The following is a 24,450-nucleotide window of genomic DNA, read 5'->3' on the forward strand; positions in this document are numbered from 1 at the left end:
GCTCTGGCTAGCAGGACTATCTTTGCAAGTCTGCAAGCGAAGCTCGCTTCAGGCAGAGCTCCATCCTCCTTCCTGCGCAGTCAGCTCTGAACTGAACCAGGTTCTCTCCTTTTATTCCCCCTCCAGGCTCGGCATTGGTCGCAGGTAGAGCGGAGTGGGGCTAGTTGGGCTCATAGGCTCTCCTTAACCCCTTGTCTGCTGATATAGGGCCTCTCTGCCCCCTCATGCTATTACTATTTTTACTGATTTTTAGTTTCTCATCATTGTGAACAGTGACTAAAATATTAATAACTGAGCTAATTAATTCTTGGCAGCTGGTTTGTCCTGCTCTCATTGTAGCTCATTTTATGACTCGATGTATGTTAGGGTATGTCTATACTGTGGAGACTATATCAGCCTACTCCTGTACTGTAGATACAGCCTACGTGGACGGAAGGAGTTTTTCAGTCAGTGTAGGGCCACCTCCCTGAGCAACAGTAGCCATGTGGATGGAAGCATCAACATAGTTGCATCTACCAGGGGTCAGCCTAGCTACAGCCATCAGCCACCCAAGAACAACCCCACCCAATCTTTTGGGTCTGGACTGGGGTGGCTAGCCCAAGACACTGTAACATTCACATTGATTAGCATGTTCAGTACCAGGTTTACAATGGTGCCCATGGCACTGGGCCCACACTCAGAAGGTTCCCCACCCCACCGTACTCTGCCCTTGAGGCCCTGATCACATCTCACTCCTCTGCCCCCTACCCTCTATGTGAGTGGCAGGTGGGGCCTCAGGGGCAGAGAGGAGTGAGCAGGACCTCAGGGGCAGAGTGCAGGGGCAGGGCCACAGTCTGGGTGCCAGGGCCCACAAAAAGTTAATTCAGCCCTGAGCATCCTAGTTTGAGCAGAGCTAGCATGTGTCTATCAACCTGGGCTGCGAGACATGTCCCCAGCTGCAGTGTAGACATATCCTTAGAAGTCTGCTATCCATGATGAGAATAGATTCATAGATACTAAGGTCAGAAGGGACCATTATGATCATCTAGTCTGACCTCCTGCACAACGCAGGCCACAGAATCTCACCCACCCACTCCTGCGAAAAACCTCACCTATGTCTGAGCTATTGAAGTCCTCAAATTGTGTTTTAAAGACTTCAAGGAGCAGAGAATCCTCCAGCAAGTGACCCGTGCCCCAGTGTGTGGTGATACATTCTATCAGCTCTTCTCTAGTGGTCCAGGGGTTTCTGCACAAGCTAAGCACTTATATTAAAAACAAGATAGAGAAAATTTCCAGCCCTTTTGGTTAAAAAAATTCTAAATGTAACCCAATACTGCAGAAACAACATCGCTCCCCACATGAATGGAAGTCTCTGGACACAGCAGAACTGCTATGACTTCTCTACATGGAGGAGTGGAAGGGTAGACTGCAAACGGTAACTTTGTATGGACAAAGGGCTTAAGTGGCCACCATATAGCTCCACAGGCCTTACCTTCACCAGTAGGGAATGCACAAGAGACCCAACTGCTCCTACAGCTCATTAACAATGGTAGCAGTCATGGCTACAAAGCTATTCCAAACCGTCCTTCTTGGTTGCCACTTTTGGTTGGACGTATTCCTGGAGATTTCATCACACGACATAATCTTTATAATTAAAGATTAATCTTTCATTCCTTGAGACTGCAGGTCAATCCTGGAGGATTGGCAACCATATTGTCGTGGTAGACTTCTCTCTCAGCCCTTGTCCTCAGGCTGTGTGTGAAGGGAGGAAGGCAGCACTTCATTCCAAACCAGGTGCTACCTGCACCAGTCATCTGAATGGGGTTTTAGCTGTGAAGACTGTAATACTTAACTAGTTCACTGTGCCACATGTTTTAGTAGAAACATCCAGAAACTCGTGGACTGTGGATGGATCTAGAGCAGAGCGCTGCTACTTTCTTACCCGTCCCGCAATCTCACCACTGGTTAGGAGCCCAACTTTTCATTCACCCCCTTCTGGCCAAATAGGTCTTCATTCTCTGTTTTCAGCCTTTTGGGGGGCTGAGAAGGGTGTGTGTGGGCAAAGCGTATAAAGTGAATCTTTCCTGCCCAAGTTTTGCTCTTCACATTGATTTCATCCATCATCAGCTATGAGTGACTCAAAGAGCTCATTGGGTCTGTATTTGAATGGGTTCATATCGGCCTACAACAGGAAACTGAATAACTTGAGGCTTTTCTGTTGGCTGATTACTCCCTCCCTTCCTGGACTTCTCCAGACCATTTGAGAGTTGGAGGATGGATTGTCCAGTATCCTGTTTTATGACTTGAGGAAATGTGCTTCTCTGTTTAGGATAAAGTATCTAACAGGTTTGGCCTCCTGTTTTATCCATTCACGAACTGGAGAGCTGCCTTGTATATGGGAGCTGTGATAGAACATACCCCTGTATTCACATCCTACATGCTACTGTAATAATCATTGTAAAAAGTATGCCTTGTATCATTTGAAAACTCATAATTTGCTGATTGGTACCATCCTGATAAAATATGTGTGGCAACATTGTATGTAAAATTATAAGATTCCACTGTATGGCAGTGTTACCATATGTTCCAAACAGTCTCAAATCAAGGAATGTGTGCTTTGCTTAATTTGCATCAAGCAGGAAGGGAACCAAAGGAAGCTCAAACAGGTGAAGAAAAAGCAGCAGGGAACATCCTTCCCTAGAGACTTTTTGTCTCCTGGTACCCAGCTGGAAATGTTTTTCAAAATGGGGACTGAAATTATAAAATGGAGGGACAAACACCTCAAGGCCCTCCCACCCCATCCCCCTGTCCATTGATTCACTGCACCTGAAGGGATAAAATAAGTAGCTGTTGGACTAGGGAAGGGGTCCCACTCTAAGAAGTTCAGTCAGTACGATTGTTGAGAGCATGTGGTGAGAAAACCTTGCTTTGAATTTAACACAGTTTAAGTTAGACACTGGTTGCATTTTATCTTTAGTTTTCTTGTAACCATTTCTGACTTTTATGCCTTAGTACGTGTGCTCACTTAAAATCTCTATGTAGTTAATAAACTTGTTTTATCTAATCCAGTGTGTTTAAATTGAAATGCTTGGGAAACTCCATTTGGGGTGGCAAGATGTGTGCATGTTATTTCTATTATAAAAACAACAGACTTTTATATAAACGTGTATTGTCCAGGAGAGGGCTGGGACATACATTTCTGGGGGGAAAAATCTAAGATTGGGAGTGTGTTGGGGGTCACCCTGCAGTATTAGCAAGGCTGGTGAGAGCCAGAGTGTAACCAGGCTGGCAGGTTGCAGTTACACACAAACACTCAGGGTGTAGTTTGCATGCTGGAAGGCCGTTTGTGAGCGGCCCACGTGGGAACTCCTTCAGCAAGGCATTGTAAGGCACCCAAGATTGTAGCGCAAGGGTAGCACAGCTGCTCATTAGTCTAGATCGTACCTTGGTATGTCCCTTCCTTTAAGCTAAATACAACAGAAAAACAAAGCATTGTGTGTATCTCAGTTCATTATTAAAGCATAATCAATCATGAAGACAAACACAAGAGAAAATCCTATTTGTTTTAGTCCCAAACAGAGGAGCAGATGACAAGGCATTAGTAAAAATATACAGATGATGGAGCAGGATTTCCCCTAGGAAAGGACACATATCCCATGCCTACAGCCCTACCAAATTCATGGTCCGTTTTGGCCAATTTCACAGTCATAAGATTTTGAAAAATCGTAAATTTCATGATTTCAGCTATTTAAATTAGAAATTTCATGCTGTAGTAATGTTAGGGGTCCTGACCCAAACAGGAATTGTGGGGTGGTCACATGGTTATTGTAGGGGGGGTTGCAGTACTGCTCTTCTGCGCTGCTGCTGGCGGGGGCACTGCCTTCAGAGCTGGGCAGCCAGAGAGCAGCAGCTGCTGGCTGAGATCCCAGCTCTGAAGCCAGAGCTGCTGCCAGCAGCAGGGCAGAAGGAAGGATGGTATTGCCACCCTTACTTCTCCGTTGCTGCCTGCAGAGCTGGGCCCTCCCTCAGCAGCTGCTACTCTCCGGCCACCCCCCTCTGAAGGGGAAGCAGGTGCTAATTGGGGAGGACTTGTGGATGGGAAGCAAGAGACAGGGGAGAAGAGAAGCTTCCCATCAACCCACTGCCAAAACCCTTCTGCACATGGATATAACCATGTATTGACATTTTTCCAGTTTTTTTGCTTTAAGAATCTGACCATCCTGTTAGTAGTATGTTAGGGAGCGTGCCACTGGCCCCTGGGCTGCCTGTAGCTAGGTGTGGTGCTGCAGGTGCTCCCTGCCTCCATTTCCCCTAATATGCCATCAATAAGTTCAATGAGGCTTTACATAGGGAACAGAACTCTTTCTGAGGGGTCTAGTTTATTAATCAGTGCCCCAGCGAGACTACAAGCACACCTTCACCTAGTGTCTTAGCTGGGAGTCAGTCAGTTTATCTGTTCCCACCTGAGTCCACCTCTCCCCTCTATCTGGGTTCTTTATCAGCAGAGTTTTCTTGACTCTGCACTCTTCTCTGGAGTCAGGCCTCTTCCTACTACCTCGGTAGAATCCTTCCCTGGAGCAAGAGTTGGCAGAGATCCGTCAATTGAATCCCTTCTCTGGGACAGCATGTAGTTCCTGATGGGCTGTGCGTCCCACCACTTTTTGGGAGATCCTTTTTCTGGGACTAGGCTTTCTTGGAGGGCTGCCAGCTGTAACTTTGCCCTCAGAAATCTCTCCTCTCTAGAAGCACATCTAGGGTCGTTGCTTACATAAGCCTTCCTGATCAGCTGTCCTGGGAGTTCCCTGTCTCCAGGAGCACATCTCCTAGCTTCCCTGCTGTTATGGGCTCTCCCTATCAGCTTTCTTAGGAGCACCTCTCCTCAAAAACTCCCTGTTTCTAGAAACTCCCATCCCAGTACTGGTACCCCTTTATCAGCCTCATTAGCTGCCTGCCTGCCAGCCAGCCAGCCACATGTGTCTGGATTGGCTCATTTTCCCTTACAGGAGCCTGTCACAGGTAGGCTGGGCCCTGACTCCCCTTAAAGGGGTCAACCACCCTGCGACACAGCCTGATCCTCTGTATCTTGTGGAAGCAAAATAAAGTATTTGTGAACATCTAGGGTATGCAAGAAATGCAGGAGTGAACCTGCAGGTGGAGAATACAGGTGGAGAATACCCTTTTTGGAAGAAAGGGTGATTTTAGTCCTATTATGCAGTAAATCTATCCCAGCAACGATTTCACAGATCAGTTTTGGAGATCCTGAAGTTCCATAGATCCTTGTTAGCCACCAGGGTCTATAAAGATTTATATTTACTAGCCCTTTGAACGAGTCTTAGAAATAAAGTGGACACACACTACATATTTTTCAAAGATACTAAAAATGTACATCTAGTGTTTTTGTTTAAATATATAATTAAAATGACCCTTTAAAGGCTAAGCTATTTATATGGCCCAATTAAAGTTTCCTGAAATTCTTCTACAAATGTGTCTTTCTGTAGATTTTGAGGAATGCTTACATGCAGTTCATGTCATAGATGCTATTCATACACAATGTTTTATTTAAAATGTAAAAATTTCTGAATCTAAAACAGAGGAAAAGTTATTGTCTCAAAGAAAATCCAAAGGGGAAAAATTAACCCTTTGAAAAGGTGTCTAATTCGTATATATGCTCCTTAAAATGATTTGCATACAAAAACAGGGAAAGTGGAACCAGATATATTAATTAGTATGAAAAGTAAAAATTCATATATACTGTTTTAAATAGTCTAAAGGGAGCTGAAGTTGTATACATCACAATAAGTAAATGCTATACTTGCAGATTAGACAATTTTCTTCTCAAGGGATGGATTTCTGATAGTTTCATGTAGGGTCTTGATAGAATGTCTTTCATCTTTTCTTGGTAAACTCTCTCTGCTACCAGTCCTGATTCATATTCTCGCTGCTTCTCTTCTTCCTCAGCAATATGGGCCTGCTGCTGATAGGTAATCTGAGCCTGCAGCTGCTCCCGATATTCCTTTGCCTCCTGCATTCGTCTGCAAATGACATGGCGAATGTCTCATTTAGGCTATGTCGACACTGCCACTTTCAGCACTAAAACTTTAGTCATTCAGGGGTGTGAAAAAACACCCCCCTCAGTGACAAAAATTTGAGCACTGAAAAGTGCCAGTAATGTGGGCAGTGTAGACATACTCTTAGAAGATAAAGATAGAAAATGAACAGCTCAGATTTCTTGAGGTATCATTGATCAACCTTATGTGAAATACTGCTTAAAACTCCTACTTGTTATCATTAACTAGTATTCTAATGAACAACCACTACATTTTAATAAACTGTAAACTCTTTGGGGGCACAAACTGTCTTTACTGTGGCTTATAAATCACAGAATACAATGTCAGTGCTTAACAATGATCAATGAACAAACAATCATTAATCAAATAACAAGTTTTATGCTTTCCCCCCACAAAAATCTGTGTAACTCTTTATCTGTCTGTTACTGCGGTGAGGAGATGACAGAGGATTATGTGGAATATACTTAAATGTTAGGTCTAGGTTTTTATCTGGCTATGGTTCACGCCTGTAGCACCCTAATATCCAATTTTCCCTCTCTTGTTTTTAAGATAACTCCATTATTGTACTTTCATCTAAGAAGGCAGGCCAGAGATTCCTGCCATGGTCTTATGCTAACATTACTCTGAGAAATGGTTTGCGAGAAGAAATTGTGTTCTACGCCAAGACCTGCACTTTACCTTTGCTATCCTCAGGAGTGCTGTTTGAACAGCCCACCTACCTATCTCAAGTATTTCTAAAGCACCCATCACCACGGTACTTAAGTGTCAAGAGTTTCCTCAAAACCAGTGCTTTAATGAGATGCTGTGAGAGCCATGTGGCAAGACTTTGCTTTCTGACACTGACAACAAAACGCAGCACATCTATTTTAAGTGATATGGCCAGCACCTCTTCCTCCACAGTGTGCGACTGCCACCAAAGCCAAGAGATGGTCTGAGAACTTTTCTGTTAACCGTAAAGTTGTTGCCAAAACACCATGAAATGAAAGAGATATTGGCTCTGGAAGGGGCTACTCAATTACTTTCTCCAAATAAGCATCAGAGTGGGCAATAGTATGGAAATGGAATCATGTGGATAAAACATTATGGATAGTAAAAACATGAAACTGTAAAGGAAGGCCTGTGTACATGACATCTAGAACTGGAGTATTTCAGCTAGTGCTAAGTACTAGTATTCTTTCCTCAGGCAATGATAAGCTAGTGAGAATTTGTTCTGATGGTGTGGTCTTGTGTTTCAATGCCTGAATGCAGTCAGCTGATATTCTTCAAGGGTGGACAGAGATTTGCAATAAGCCAGAACATTCCAACTCTTATGCTTAAATAGCTAAATTAATCTCTCTAAAAACTCAGCTAATGTTACAAACCTTAATAACTTTTATTAATAGAATTTAAGGAATACACGTCTTAAATCACAGTGTATGGGTATGTACTTACTAAAAACAACCAGTAAGCTCAAGACAATTACACTTGGTGGAATACAACTGTGTATGAACAATCAGGTTTGGGTGGTTGCGTAATACCAATTTCAGTATAACATAGGTACTACTGAATAGTCAATAGCAAATTGGCTACACAGCATAGCACCTGCAGAGAAAATTTGCACAGAATAAAGCCCATTGCTATTACACTACTACTTCAACATGAGAATTATTCAATTCTGAAGAGTTTAAGACCCAACTTTATTACAAAATGTACTGACAGCATAAGGAAAAATACCTTAAATATTTTTCTTCTTCTATAGAATTGAGTTCTTTGATGGCTTCAACTAATAGTTCCTTGTCCTGAGCAAGTTCTTCCTGGTGCTTTGCATTTCTCTCCACTGCAAAAGGAAAAATAAATGCATTGCTAACCTTGGAAGAATGTAAACTTAAATCGAAATAGCTTATTCTTAATGGCAGGCTTGAGCCTTGCTGCTTCTGGAAAGGCACAAAAGCAACAGGAGAGATGTTGTCGGTATTTTTCAACCCACATCAGTCACTTAGAAGAGAGGATTTCACGTATACAATTTCAGAATGTTCTGAAATAAGGGCTTACTCCTATAATCTTTATTTGATTAGTCTTTGTTCCACTCATGTCAACAGGATAACTCGCATGAGTAAAGACTGTTTGTATGAGTAAGGCTGTACCACTGGGCCCTAATGCAATAGCACTGTTTTATCTGTTGTAATAATGTCTATGCATTGTGTGTCCCCGATTCCTTTGTGTGCCCCCCTCAATGCTGCATACCAGGGTCCCCCATTTGTCCCCCACATGCACTTGGGGCCAAATTCTGCTTTCAGGGAAAGCATGTGACACCACAATTGACTCTGACAGGACTTGCATTCACTTTACCATTGGCAATACTTGACTACAGACTAATTGTGCTGAAATTTCTTACACTTCTCTTCAATCTGCAGTCGTCTCGTATCCAGGACATCTTTCATTAGCCGTTTCCTAGCTTCCTTTTCCAATCTCATTTGCTCAGCCTTCTTAGCCCAAGACTTCTCCATCTCTTCCTCCAGCAGCTTGTCCATTTCTTTCTCTCGACGCTTCTCCTCTTCCAATTGTTGAGCCAGATATTCCCGATACATTTGCTGCTCCTTCAACAGCTCTTGCTACGAAATGTGGACGGGATATAGACTTTCAATAAACTAGTTCAAAAAGGCATTTCAAAAGTCATTTTATTCATGGAAAGCAGTGTCTGGTGACGGACTGGGAAAAAGACTGGGAGCACGTCTATGCTGCATCCGAGAGCAAGACTCCCAGCCTGGGTCCACAGACTTCCGCAAGTGCACTAACACCAGCTGTGTAGACACTGTAGCTCAGGCTGGAGCTTGGCCTCTCAAGCCACCCCACATACTTCAGACCCCAAGCTCCCAGCCAAAGCTGCACCGTATATACAGCTGTTTTTAGCGCACTAGCATGAGCTCCACTAGTACAAGTCAGTTGACCAGGGCTGGGAGGCTTGCACAAACATGCTCAGATGTAGCACAGACATGTCCAGATGCAGCATAGACATGCCCTTGGCTTCTTTTCCAAACTCTGCCACATCTCGCTGTCACATAATCACTTTGTGCTCCAGTTTTACACTGGTCATTCCATTGAGTTCAAAAAGAGTTATACTGGATTTACACTGATGTGAGAAGCGACTCACGCCCTATGACTGAAAAGTATTATTATCAGATCGTGGTGCACTTCATACCATCTGTAGGACAAGCTCATTGTACACAACAGGGGCTCCTAGCATCCCTCCACAGCCTGCATAAACTCCTTGTGCTACCCTCCCTCTATTTCAGGGACCCCTGCAATCCCCCACCCCTCCATCATGCTAGGGGTTCTGTGTGCTCCACACTCCTTCCTCCCCCCATACCAATGTCCCTCATTCCTCCCGCATGCTAAGGACTCTGTTTGCTGCCTCTTTGCCTGGTAGCAGGGGCCCTGTGTCCCTCCCAGGTTTCCCTTTCCCCCCATATCATTGCCCCCCCCACATTGGCAGCGGCTGTGTATTCCCCCTCTGAAGCTGATGGGTCTGCTGATCAGATGCAATGGGCTGTGTGTGTCTCTGGCAAGGTTTTGGTCTTTCAACAGCGCCTCTTCGGGAGGTGACGGAATTGTGTGCTCACTCTGTGTCCAGTCACTCAAGTGGGGTGCTCAGTAGCACTCTGAAGGGTATGGCTCAAAGTCCACTGGTTCCCTAGCACAAGGAACAGGATACAGGGCCCTTCACCTCAGGGAACTTAGGCCTTCTTTTAGGCAAGAGTGTAGGCTCTGCTCTCTTCCAGGCCTCTCCCTGGGAGGTGGGAAGCTCAGCACTCTGCTGTCATCCCAGAGCTGCCCAGGAGGTAGTGAACTTCCCCAGTGTCAAACCCCTCCTCCATTCCTGACATGACTTGTAGGTGTGGCAGGGCAGGCCACTCCAGCCAAGAGCAACTCCTTAACTCCTTCCTGTGTGATCCAGGGTTCGTACACCCTGTCACAATCCCTATTCCGCCCTGCCAGTTTTCCCATTCGTGCCAAAATTAATAGGATTCTGCCCCTTGACACCTACAACACTCCCTGAAATTTTGGAATTGGCTGGATTCAGTGTTCAAAAGTTATTGCATTACAAACAAACAGACAGAGAAATGCCATCAAGTTGAATGCAGGAACTCACAAACTTGGCCAATTACTGTAAAAATAAATTAAACCTGAATTTGAAACAAAACTCAGTTCAGATTATGAAATATTTCCAGTATTATTGCACCTAATCAAGACTGAAAACGTTTCTTTAGCATCGGAAGCATCATTAGGCTAAAATTAACATTTTTGATGAAATCAAGAAAAAGGTTTCTTAAAGCATAATGTAATATTTTGAATTAACAAATCTAGACAGTAAATTTGAACAAAGAAGAATAATTTGAGCCGGCATGATCCAACTTAGTTCATCTATAGCACTTTCTTCTGTAGATCTCAAAGCTCTTTACATTTTTTTGTAATCATGATCCTCATTTTGCAGCTGGGGAAACTGTGGCATTAAGAAATGAAGTAACTTGCCCCAAGTCACACAGCAGCTTTGTGGCAAAGCCAGGAATAGAACCCAGACCAGTGACTTTTAGTACAACAACCTTCTTTAAGTTGCTGGCAAGAATACTGTGGGAGTACCAGAAAGGTGGTTCCAAAGAGGATGGATCTAGACAGTTCTCAGTGGTACGAGATGACAGAACGAGGAGTAATGGTCTCAAATTGCAGTGGGGGAGGTTTAGGTTGGATATTAGGAAAAACTTTTTCACTAGGAGGGTGGTGAAATCTCCCCTTCCTTAAAGGTTTTTAAGGTCAGGCTTGACAAAGCCCTGGCTGGGATGATTTAGTTGGGGATTGGTCCTGCTTTGAGCAGGGGGTTGGACTAGATGACCTCCTGAGGTCCCTTCCAACCCTGATACTCTATGATTCTATGAGCCTATCTTCTAAAGACACTCTAGCCCTGTTTTCAAAGTAAACTGCAGTGCTTTTAAATATGAAAAAAACTCCTTACAACCTTATGGTAAATCATTAATAGAATACGCAGACTCATTCACACAAATACATACATTTTCTAACTGCATCGTTCAAAATTATTTTTTCTTTCAATTACGTGCCAGAATCTGAGTTTAGGACTCTGACTTTTTCCTATAACAGCCAATAACTTCACCAGTCTTGTCTGAGCCAGAAGCTTTGCAAAAACATCCCACTGTTAATAACACCAGTTCAGCTCCACCACTGCTAGCCATGCTGGGTACCACCAGTGTTTTAAGCACCAAATCATCTAACTTTGCTTTGAACTGGTCTAACTGACATGGTGCTTTAAATGCCAGTGGCAGACCTGTACCTTTTCTATACCAGGGTTCCCACTGTTGCCTAACCCCAGTGGAACTGAACGAATGCTATGAATGTAGGAAATATTTGCAACATTTCCCTAACATGCACTAGCTTATAAACACCTAAAGCAGAGTAAAGAGTACAGTTCCTTGCTTGGCTTTAAAGATAACCTGCAAAAGATTTTTTTGTTTCCAGGCAGTGGTGAATCGACTTGTTTTTACTTTAAGAAATAGCAGGTTTCTTGAACTCAGATGTTTTCAGGAAACAGAGATGTTTATTACAAGCTTTAGCACCTTAACTGAAGGAGACAGGTGTTGAACTTTAACAGAAACATCCTTTTAATACCAGGAAAGGAAACTGGAGATAAATAGTTGTTAAAAAAATAGTTGCGAACAGCCTGATTAAAAACAAGACTTGAATTTCTAAAGTAAAAAGCAAGCAGGATTCCCTTCCCTTTTTTCCTTCAGGCTATCTTTATAAATCATAAAAAAGTAAAAGCCCAAAAGCACAATGCAAGACTGAACCTTAAGTGCTAGTGACCTTGTAGAGAGACAGAGACGTCTGAATTCAAGTCAGCTTGTGCCATTTAAAACATTTCAATTGTAAACTTAAAACTACATATATGGCTAGCTAATAATTAAAGATTTTAAACAATTTTGTTAGTATTGTAATACATTTCATTTCAGCTAAAATAAGATTTATTTTTCTCTGCAGTTACAAACATCCAGTCAACAACATCCATGAAATTGCAGAAAGCTTAGCATTAGGCTTTCTAACCTCTATTCCCAGCCAGGTTGTGTAAAACCCCAAAAGAGCCACTGACTTGAATCCGATCTCACACCTATGTAACTCCACTGCGGTCAATGGAAATAGTCCAGATCAGGAGATCAGACATTGTCGCACAATTTGAAAAAGATCAAATACCCTTTTCCCTTACTTTTCTTTGCTTTATTCCCTCTGTGTCTTCCTGGGATTCATGGAAAAGTCGTTCTAGGATCTTCATGTCTAGAGCAAGTTCCTCTTGTTTTTCCCGATTAAGACGCTTCATCTTTGCCCGAGCTGAGTTAATCAACACGTCCCTTTGTTCCTTCTGTTTCTGTAATTTCTCCATCTGAAGTCGCTCATTTTCTAGTTTAAACAGCTTCCTTTCCTCTTCCTGCAACAATAAAAGAAGAGTAGCCAACTTGCAAGATCACTGTATAACTTCAACAACAAACAACAACAACAACAAAAAGATGGCTGGGATTAGTTTAATTGGAACATATAAGTGGGAAGATAAATATTGAAGATTTTGCTCACTGACGCTAGGGGATTTCAAATTTACTATTGTCATCTAATACAGTTGTTAAAGCGTGAACATTTTAGCATATTCATTAGAATTCAGGATTTTCTAATTATCATGTATGTTTCATTGCCAAGTTACTGGAGAGACTGGCACTCCCTCTAAACAGTTACGATGCACAATGATTCATATATTGTTGCAAATCAAGAGTAGCAGCAATTCATTATTTGTATATGAACACTTTCAAATTTTCACACAAAAGAATCTGTGTACAATAAATATTAACCATACCCATGTCTAATAATGGAGCCAACCTCTGCTTCCTGTTACACCACTATAAATTCAGAATAGCTCCACTGGAGACAGGAGTAACCCCAGTGGAATTGCACAGCATGTGTCATGGCATATCTACATACCCATTTGCACACATAGTTACCAACTTTGCATGTGTAAATGCCAGTTTTGCATGTATATTCTCTATCCATGGCTAAACCACTTGAGATAATCTATTTTATATTTGAGAGAGTCAAAGTGTAGACAGTAAAGTTCTGGGATTTAAGGAAAGAAATAATTAAATGTGTAGGATTGAAACCCTACAAATGTATGTTCAGGATTATTTAACCTAACCCATTTCTGAGAAACCAAAGAAAGAAAGTCATACTCTTAGTGACAATTCCTGTACATACCACATATGAAAGAGTTTGCAAACCTAGCTGCATCCAAAAACAGCATAACACAATTTGCATCTGCAATTAACATGCTTTGGAACCACGCTATAGTTCTGTTCAAATCAATGCTAAAACTATTTTGGTGGTAAGCTATAGCATGGTTTTAAGTAAAAAAAAAAGTAATTTCCTAATGTGAATAAAGACTCCAAAGTGTGTCCACAGAACTGTTACAACTGGTCCTCCCAATTTTCCCCATGTAGAATTATAGAATCATAGAACTGGAAGGGACCTCGAGAGGTCATCTAGTCCAGTCCCCTGCACTCATGGCAGGACTAAGTATTATCTAGACCATCCCTGACAGGTGTTTGTCTAACCTGCTCTTAAAAATCTCCAATGATTGAGACGCCACAACCTCCCTAGGCAATTTATTCCAGTGCTTAACCACCTGACAGGAAGTTTTTCCTAATGTCCAACCTATACCTCCCTTGCTGCAATTTAAGCCCGTTGCTTTTTGTCCTATCCTCAGAGGTTAAGAAAAACAATTTTGCGGGGAGCTGATAGTGGGGCTGCCAGTCCACCCTGGTTCCAAGCCCCCCACCAGCTAGCTCCAAGGGGCTGCCCATTCTGCAAGCAGTGGACAAAGCAGGCAGCTGCCAAACAATGTTTGATTAAGGGAGCACTGCGCAACTGTAAACAAGTATGTTCCCTAATTGATCAGCAACGTAACAATGAAACAACGTTAACCGGGATGACTTTAAGTGAGGAGTTACTGTACAGGATGTCAGAGAAATCATCTGAAAATAAATGACAACAATGGAATAAAGATCAAGGGTGGGACAGGATGAGGAGTGAATTAGGAAATACATCTCTAGTAACAACTGTAAAATTTGCCAACATATGATGGAGATGCTAATGCCAGAATTATTCACCCCATTTAGTCCAAGCTTCCTTAACACCAGCAAGCAAATTATCTGTTTAGGCATTTATCCCAAACTCATCACAGTAGCCAGAGTCCAAAACATAAATGTTTGTTACCCTTCTGCAACATCAGCCAAAGCCATATCAATCATCCCACTGACTGATATCCCATCTGCCAACACCAAGTGTGCTAATGTACAACACTCTTCGTTTAGGGGTACCCTCCTCAAAACAGATGCAGGATGCAGACAGATTAGTTTGCCAGCTACACTCTCTCAGGGCTCCAAAGGGTAGATTGAGAGTCTAGTATTTGATACACAGCATACACCACACTCTACTGCCAAAACAGGCCCATGAGATAGAACAGAGCTGTACAATAGTAACAATGCTGGAGCAGCTACTACCCAGGGTATTTAACCTCCCTGCTATCAACTGACTTCTCCAACTACAAGCAGTCTGATGCCTATGAATGGCAAAAAACTGAGCAGTAGCAGCTGTGACAAAGGACTGATCTGCATCCGTGCTGGATAATGTCTGCAGTGCACTGCATCCACTGTACGACAGTGTGGCATCATCATGTGATGGCAGCACAAAACTCCCAGACTGTTTATCCTCTGGAGGATATGGACATAGTTTTAGCAGGGTTGAATGTAGACATTCCAGAAGGGCTGAAGCCGGGTTCTGCAAAACACAACTCTACACCATGCATGTAAATCACGTTAAAGAGAACAGCACTTAGCAACCATTTTCTAAGAGCTACAGCTAGCACAGGTTGGTGCAGTAAGATGGACAAGGTCCAAGACCGCAAAGATAGCATGATTTTTCTCCCTAAATAATCAATTTCCATTGCAATGGCTAGTAGAAATTGGCTATACCGTGCCTATTCATCAATTCTGCCAATGCATTTCTGAACATTAGAGGACTTTAATATGAGGCGCAAAATTGTCTTTAAAGCAATGAAATACTATGATATTATTGGAGAGAGAAAACAGCTTTCAAATAATTTGTGGTAGGCAATCACATAAAAATGTTGATAAAACAAGGATACAAAGACCTACCGTACTTTGCTGTTCATTGCCTGTGCTAAACCCAAATGAACCCTCTCAGTAGGAGTAGCTGCAGACACAGTATTAAAAAAATAACGTTGCCAACTTCCACATCTTCTTTCATGGAAATGACTTTTAGAGCAGGCTGCAAAGCCTATCTGTTTTAATATTTTTTTCCCTAAAGAAGCACGTTGAAAGACAAGTGATTTTAGTCTGGCTGGGTGTGCCCTGAAAGTTGCCCTGGAGCAAACAGAAATTTTCCTGTGTGTGTTTTGAAATGACTGAAATGGTACATGGACTGTTTACTGCTACATGGCAGAGATTTTCGAAGAGACCAAAGGGATTTGGATGCTTAATTCCCATTACTTTAAATGGAAGACATGATTTATAATCTGCATCTATTATTATCATCGAGTGCTCAGTATTATTTGTATTACAGCAGTGCTTTAGGCCACACCCAGGTTCACTGTGCTAGATGCTGTAGAAATATAGGCTATTTTCAGAGCAACCTGAGGAAGCTGGATGCCCAATTTCCATTTTCTCTTTGAAAATTACAGCCATATACTAGTAAACAGCCCCTTCCCCAATGCTAGGTTCTGAACATTTCAGTCATTGAAACCCACACATAAGAAGATTCTATTCACTCCAGGGTCAATTTTCAACCACTCCCAGCCCAGTCAGACTAAAAACATTTATCCTTCAACCTGTTCCTTCAGGAACATTTTATTAACATAGCTTTGTAGCCTGCTGTGAAAATCAGCAGAAGATTCAAGTAAGGTGCACACTAATTTAAATATCTATGGAAGGTAAACCTTTAATTATGACCCTGCATTGAAAACTATATCAAATTACCAGTAATCGTGCCTCTTCTTCTTTCAGTCGCTTTGCCTCCTCTCTTTGAGCATCCAGTGCAGCTACCTGAGCATTAAGCACATTCAGCAATTCTTCATTCTGTTCGGATTTTTTCTGGAAGTCCTCTATCCCTCGTTTTTCCTTGGCCAATCGGTCCTCTTCCCAAAGCTCTGCAAATATCTGTTCCTCTCTCTTCTCTTGCTTCTTCAATTCTTCCTTAAGAACCAGTTGGGCCAGTCGGTCTGAACACACCTCCTTCTGATGTCTCCGACTCCATTGCAAACGAACCTCCTCACACTGTTCTCTGAACATATATATAAAGACAAAAAGAGTCATAAGATAATAGGCAGCTAGTTTGGTGACTTTTGATGGAGACAGAGTCAGGGTCCTATGATCTGAGCAGAAGACACAGAGCCAGAAATTGCTGAATTCTAAAACTGGTTCTAACACCAACACTTGCTAAGGCCTGGGAAAGTCACTAAGCACCTCATCCTGCACTGGCGAAGTCAACAGAAATTTTTCCATTGACATTAATGGGAGAAGGCACAAGTCCTTAAGCTACATGGCTCAGTTTACCCACCTGTAAAATACAGATAATATATAATTACACACATTCCAAATTTCTGTCTTAGCATTTGCTAATAACTCTGACACTGAATCACATTCAGAAACTGATCACCAGTGTTGGAATCTCTGTTACACTGTTCAGTAAGAACATACCAGATTTTATTGACCCTGGGACCTCTGGAGCCAAGGTGACAGCTGTCACACAAGAAACTAATCATACATGCTTCTGAGGATCACTGCTTTACATTGTAGGGTTTTTCCTTAACTGAACTAGTTGATGGCAACATTTTTAGTTAGCAGGGTTAGCACTGATGGCCTTGAGGGGAAACGTGAGTTTTAAAGAGTGATCTATGTGAACAGAAGGTGGAACACCTGGTGCACAGGGATAGGGACTGAAGGGAGGAAGCATGGAAGAAGGCATGAAGGTGAGGGTGGGAGAAGAATCTGGAAGGAGTGGTGCAGCAGCTAAGTTATTAGGGAGAACTGATAACCTCTCATCTAAGCCAACAAAATTGGGAATCTTATATATGTTCTCTGGGCATTCCAGAAGCTATAGATAACCATGGCCTTGATATCACATATGATAAATGAAAGGCATAGACATTTGAGGCCTTGCAGTAGCATGCATTCAGTTTAAGAGCTTGGACAAATAAAGCTTTTAGACATTGCAAGTCTGGCTGCCCACACTGATGTTGCTTTGTGTTGGCACTTCAAGTTAGCAGCAGTGCTCAGCACCTTTCCAGCTTGTTGGATGCTTTGGTTAACGTGCCTTACAACAACGTTTTAGTTCCAGTTGCCTTTTCTCACAACAGTCTTTTTTTGCTTTTCATAGAGCTCAGTATGGCTTGTAAGGCAGGTGAGAGGAGACTGAACAAGATGCAAGTTCTGTGATGATACAGAGATTCTGAGTATTGCATAAAGAAGTACTTGCTGATAGATCATTTTCCAGGAATTACACTTTTGATTGTGGGCAACATTTGAGTAGGTGGTGGAATATCCAGTTCTGTGAAATAGAATCACATCTCCTTTTCTAACAAAAATATTGAGTTTTAGACATTTAAATTATGACTTAAAAGGAGCATACAGAAGAACCAAACTATTTATTTCATATCCTGACTTTTTTTTTTTTAATTTTTATAAAAGTCCACAGATGCCTTGGATTGTGTTTAGTTATCTCTAGCACTCCAATTGATACCCTGCCTTAATACAGCTAACATGCCACCATCTGCTACCACCACATCTAGGGAGATAGCATGAGGGTGTGGTTAGGACATTGGACACTTCTTGGACTTAAATTTATTTCCTCCTCTGCAACGAAAGGATTTAGAATACTTCCCCTTTTCATATGCTGTTCTGAGGATGAGTTCAGTTCTATAAAATGCTCTGAAGGTATGAAATGCAAGGTAAAGGCTAAGAATTATAAATTAGGCTCACTGGCATCTTGCTGCATGTATGAAGTATTAAACAACTATACAATGCTGCTTCCAGTTCTTTTGCATTTTAGTTACAGTTAACAACCTGCATTTTAACTGTAGGTGTAACCTAATCTTTGGAGAGGCTTGTCAATGGAAAAGAAAGAACGATCAAAATGATCATGTGAGGTCCACCAAGCACAATGTATGGGCTTGTCTACACTACCACGTGGGGTTGATCTAAGATATACAACTTCAGCTACGTGAATAGTGTAGAATTTTGGGTAGAATTCAGTGACTAGACACTAAAAAAATCAGTATTAATGAGAAAATGTACTGTTTCCATAGTGTTCCAAAGGAAATGTATAGTTCTTGAGATCTGAAAGGTATTATCCTAAGGAAAACTATACTCCCTCAATACAAGGGGTTCAAAGTTCTCTCAGCCATAAAGGGATTAAAATTTTGTTATTTTATTTCATGCAATCTGAATTTAGTAGTTTTAAGTAATTTAGTAGTTTCATGCAACTTGAATTTAGTACAAATCTCAAGGAGAAAAGTTTGCCATGGTTAGAATTTTAATATAAAATAACTGTAAATTGATTGATTCCATCAAAATAAGTCCTTCAAAGCAGCTTTAACAGCAACATATGAACATCTGCTCCCCCAGATGGCTGTTTTACTTCTTCACTTTGCTGACCTAAGCCTCTTAACATTAAAAATGCAGACTGTATATAGTAATTTTGAGAAGACAGAAGCCAAATTTACTTCCCTCACAATGATTTATCCATGTAATGGATCTGAGACAAAATTGCTGTGATAACAGCCTTCTGAGTGAGATGCCTGTAGTGTTAACACAGGAAAGAGGGGAATACCATCTTTTTATGCAAACTCTGGCATTGTACATGTCTCTAAAATATATCAATAAGGAAAGTTCTCTTTGGCTCCAACTGATAGGATGGCGAGAAAGGGAAAATGGAATAACTCAAAAATTAAAGTTGCCAGTGATTTATTTAAAAAAAAGTTATAAAACCATATTTTAATAAATAACCAGGCCCAAAGCAGCAGAGATTAGCACCGCCCCCTAAGTTACAAGAATCTTTCAAAGCTAGATGGAAGGTGATATCACACTGTTGGACAGTTCTTCAAAACATTCCCCTCTTTCTACAAAGGTCATCTTTCCTAGGTTTAACTTCAGTGAGATGTCCTTCATCCAGGTTCCAATCTCATTTAGGCATCAAGATAGCTAGGATAAAATGTTTCCAGAGATAGATGTGATAGAAATAGAAACTGTTGTTGTTCACATTATTAATTGCTCACATTTGAGTTCATAATTTCTCACCAACACCCCCTGTGGTTTCATGAACTGGGTGAGAGAGAATATGAAGCTTTGCAGAACTACACCCATGAGAGTGATTATGGCTGAGGTACAACTGGCTATTACAAGCTTCTGAGAGAAGCCCAAGTAAAAGAACAGGCACCATCTCTACCCTGGCCATTGCACTGGCTCCCCAGGGAATCCAGGATAAAACTCAAGGCCCTTGTTCTTCTTCAAAGTTTTCCACTATCTGAGCCCAAAATATCTCAAGAATAACCTCTCTCCCATGACCAGACCCTAAGACAACAACCAAGATAATCTGAAGCAATGGAAATATTGCTCATGAGTACAGGGGACAAAGCTTTAATTCATAGTGATAGAGTACCCTACCACAGATTAGAGTGACATCAGCTTTTGAAGACTTCAGGAGGAAGAGACCCTTTCTCCCCACATACCATGACACTAACCACCTTCACTCAGTGGGGAAAAGAAAGGATAAAGAAAAAAGGATTCAAAAATACTAAGCAAATGCATGAAACTGGAAGAAAGAAGGAAGATCATAGAATCATAGAATATCAGGGTTGGAAGGGACCCCTGAAGGTCATCTAGTCCAACCCCCTGCTCGAAGCAGGACCAATTCCCAGTTAAATCATCCCAGCCAGGGCTTTGTCAAGCCTGACCTTAAAAACTTCCAAGGAAGGAGATTCCACCACCTCCCTAGGCAACGCATTCCAGTGTTTCACCACCCTCTTAGTGAAAAAGTTTTTCCTAATATCCAATCTAAACCTCCCCCACTGCAACTTGAGACCATTACTCCTCGTTCTGTCATCTGCTACCATTGAGAACAGTCTAGAGCCATCCTCTTTGGAACCCCCTTTCAGGTAGTTGAAAGCAGCTATCAAATCCCCCCTCATTCTTCTCTTCTGCAGGCTAAACAATCCCAGCTCCCTCAGCCTCTCCTCATAAGTCATGTGTTCTAGACCCCTAATCATTTTTGTTGCCCTTCGCTGGACTCTCTCCAATTTATCCACATCCTTCTTGTAGTGTGGGGCCCAAAACTGGACACAGTACTCCAGATGAGACCTCACCAATGTCGAATAGAGGGGAACGATCACGTCCCTCGATCTGCTCGCTATGCCCCTACTTATACATCCCAAAATGCCATTGGTCTTCTTGGCAACAAGGGCACACTGCTGACTCATATCCAGCTTCTCGTCCACTGTCACCCCTAGGTCCTTTTCCGCAGAACTGCTGCCTAGCCATTCGGTCCCTAGTCTGTAGTGGTGCATTGGATTCTTCCATCCTAAGTGCAGGACCCTGCACTTATCCTTATTGAACCTCATCAGATTTCTTTTGGCCCAATCCTCCAATTTGTCTAGGTCCTTCTGTATCCTATCCCTCCCCTCCAGCATATCTACCACTCCTCCCAGTTTAGTATCATCCGCAAATTTGCTGAGAGTGCAATCCACACCATCCTCCAGATCATTTATACCCGTCTTAAGAAGGAGGTCAAAAGATAATTCATTCAATCTGTTGACAGTTTGTGCTGGCTGTATTGTATTTTTTAAGGCACACACATAAAACACAGTTGAGAGAGATGGAATTCACTGCTGAGCAATGTTCCCTCTAATTTTTGACAGGCTGTGTGCGCAAAAAAATTTTTCTGTGCAAATTTTTGTGCGTGCAGTGTTTTGCTGTGTGCGCGGGGTTTAGGATCTGTGTGGGCGCACACACGCGCACAGCTTAGAGGGAACAGTGTTGCTGAGTTGTACTTCCTTTGTGCCAGCAAAACCAGTGGAAAGGGTTACATGCAGTCAGGGGAGAAGGTTTCCATGTGCAAAAGGTCCTCTCCTCCCCCAGGAGATCCAGCACAGAGGGCGAGATAGGAGAAGGAGGGAAATAGCCAGAGTTTTCTTATGTCTAGGGCCAGATTTAAGAGCAGATGACCCAGGTGACTGCCTGGGGTGCCAGGCTTGGGGGCACTAGGCTTGGGGTGCTGTTTTTGATGTTAGCAACAAAAGGGAAAATAAAGGGAAGTAAAATGTTTCAGGTATTCTGTTTGTGGATTCATTTTTCACTAACCAACTAGAATGTTCTGGACCTTTGTAGAATCTCATGGAACCTTCCAGACTTTTTGAGAACTACCTTAAACCTTTTCCTTGAACCTCCTAGAATGTTGTCAGCCATGCCCTTATGGGTATAGAAGGGGCACGGTGTCAGTCAGTCAGATACAAGAACGAAGTGAAGTGAACTGAGAGCCCAGTGAAATCATTGTGAACCTTGTTTTACTGTCTAATTGTGAAAGTGTACTTGTGTTTTAAGACTTGAAGAGTGTAAGTAGCGACTAATAAAGGACATATTTAATGAGACACCAGAGATAGCTATCAAACCCCTATCTATGCAACAATATAAAAGAAATACTGTTTTACTTCTTTTGCCGTGCTGAACACATAATTGTGACTTTCTAAGATGGCAGAACACAGACACATAGATGCTGACACATGTGGAATGTTCAGACGTCAACGATAAACATCTCTGTCAAATTGGACAACATCACCCACATTTGCAACACATGAAGCACTTGCTACTCCAAGTTCTCCAATTCATTCATGATGCAGAGCTGAAGGACACTTTTCCTAATGTGTGGATAGCTTTGAGGATTTTGTTCATGCTGCCCAGTCACAGTCGTGAATGCTGAGCGCAGCTTTTCAAAGCTCAGGTTCATTAAAACATATCTTCAAATCGGTGGTGGCCAACGAGAGACTGAAGTTGCTTGCTATTTTATTACTTGAAAAATACCATTAGCCAGTGTTTGGATCTCTCTGAAGCTGTGCCTCAGTTTGCAGGAGCAAAGGCGAGAAAAGCAACCTTTTGAACTAAAGGACTAGAGTTAACATTCTAAGGCTGTCACCGACTGTAACACTATTTAATACTGGTCCACAGCTCAATTTCTTGCTGTTAGTCCATTTCAGTTATTCTTAAAATTAAAAAGTTTCTGTAAGTTTATAGGAAATGAATATTTTTATTTGATTATATAGGACATGAATAAATACAGATTTACAGATTCTAGCATGCAAATTTATCATCTTATATGACAGGGATAAATTATGCATGCAAATCATGCATCAAAGTCGTGAAATAGAATACAAATGCAATAAAAAAAATGAGGTATTCAAAAGTTTAACAAATGGCGGGAGAGGGAGGTGCCGAAGATGCCCCTTGCCTGGGGCGTCATTTGGGGTAGGGCTGGCCCTGCTTTTGTTCCAGTGATTCTGTATCCCTAGAATGATCCATGTGGCCACTGCAACAAAGATGCAAATTAGGATAGCCCTGTGGGCTGCTCGAGTTTATACCGGGAGCCACACTGGCCCCAGGTAGTTCAAGAACAAGGTGGGGGCAAGGTCCCTCTCAGTGCAAATGCAAAGATCTACAGAAAACGACAATGGTTAGGCTGTCGCTGTGCAGAGACCACTGCCTGTCATGCTCACCAATACTATCTGATTGTTTATTTGTACTCCTGGGTCTGTTGTCTTGTCTTATATTTAGGCAGAGGCAGGAGCTACCTTTCTATTCCTTGTTTTTACAGTGCCTAGCACAACGGGGCCCAGGTCCATGACTAGGGTGCCTAGTGTTACAGTAACACTAATAATATTGGACAAAGACTGGAACTCTTCTCCTGGGAGGTTGATACTTCAAGTTTAAAAGTAGCTACTGCTTCCTGTTAATGCTGCTATGGGAACTTGCAACAAATAGGCACTTTAACCAGAGAAACTCTAAGATAGTTTGTATGTGGGGATCTATAAGACAGGAATTGTACCCAGGACCAGTACAGAGGTCCTGGGAGGAGAAGAGAAAAAGTAAAGATCCCAAGATAAAAGGCCATAGAACAAAAGGAGAAGAAAAAGTGAACATCAAAACAGAAGAGGTACCAAGAGTAGGATGGGAGTGAGGGAGAGAGAGGTAACTAAGTCCTACGAAAGGCTGAATGTGAGACAGAAACATCACTAGAGACGGTGCAGGAAAAAAGATAAATGATAGCTTTGCATATCACAATTGACTGTCCTACTGCCTCAGGTGCCATCAGAATCCTCTCCATCACATTACATCTTTGTAGGTTACACTTACCTTTTCATTATCCTATAAATGAGCTTAGTAAATTCTGAGCAACAGTTCAAATATATTAACACAATATGATTACCCCAAACCATGAAGTGACTAATTAAAATGCTCATACAGCACTGCAAGAGCTGTAGTACAAACAAAAAAATGCCCAAATCCCATGTTCCAGCATAACTATTTAGGAATAAATTATATGTGTTAAGAAATGTTTATTATCCAGTAAAAAGTTAATTTTTCATCTAAATATTTTGACTCAAGTGATAAGGGATGATTTGAGGGATGACAACCTTCTCTGATCATGCACAGCAAAGACATGCTGTAACTGATACAATCATCATTCATGGACAGAGCCTATTCTTTCATTTCCACTTTGGTAGTATTTTGTATTCCATTGTTCAAAAACTAGTCCAACTCCAATTGTCTTAGCTTTATGTTACTATCTCCAATGCTAGATGAATGGCAACTTTGTAAATCTAATTTTCTAAGGCCTTCCAAAAACAGTGACCCACTTCTGACACACAATTTGAACAGTTCACCATGCAGTTTACTTAACCGGGGTATGAAAATGGTTGCATGTGCAAACTACTAAGGCAGTCAGGAAATGTGACCTTGGAACAATTTTAAGATCAAAGTGAGTTTTAACAGCTTAAATTAGGAGCTGACAGAATGGAGGGATATAGTATAAATTGCAAGGGCCTCATTTTTGAGTCTGCATCTGAATTTGCACCTGCATATGTTGCATGAGCACCTATCCCAGCACACAAGATCAATATCTGAGAGAGTAAAAGGACATTTGTTTGTCTGAACTGGGTACTTGGACTTTAAGGAGGGGGTACGCTCAAGTCTTCCTTGATTTTCCTCTCCAGCTTCTATATGTTAGAGAGTAGGAGCTAAGGATTCCCGAACATTGACGT

At 41.9% G+C, this 24,450-nt stretch overlaps 1 protein-coding gene across 1 annotated transcript in view; it reads right to left on the reverse strand.

Moving 5' to 3' along the window:
- Positions 1-4,324: 4,324 nt before the first annotated feature.
- CFAP53 (cilia and flagella associated protein 53) overlaps positions 4,325-24,450 on the reverse strand; it is a 35,099-nt gene continuing 14,973 nt past the window's right edge. The window contains exons 4-8 of the mRNA XM_077816215.1: positions 16,124-16,427; positions 12,295-12,513; positions 8,422-8,638; positions 7,761-7,863; positions 4,325-6,011 (exon numbers count right to left, since the gene is read on the reverse strand). Of these exons, the coding sequence (XP_077672341.1) occupies positions 5,786-6,011; positions 7,761-7,863; positions 8,422-8,638; positions 12,295-12,513; positions 16,124-16,427 (1,069 nt within the window). The 3' untranslated portion in view covers positions 4,325-5,785. The remainder of the gene's footprint in view (positions 6,012-7,760; positions 7,864-8,421; positions 8,639-12,294; positions 12,514-16,123; positions 16,428-24,450) is intronic.

Source organism: Eretmochelys imbricata, chromosome 5 (genome assembly GCF_965152235.1).
Source record: "Eretmochelys imbricata isolate rEreImb1 chromosome 5, rEreImb1.hap1, whole genome shotgun sequence".
Lineage (NCBI taxonomy): Eukaryota > Metazoa > Chordata > Testudines > Cheloniidae > Eretmochelys > Eretmochelys imbricata.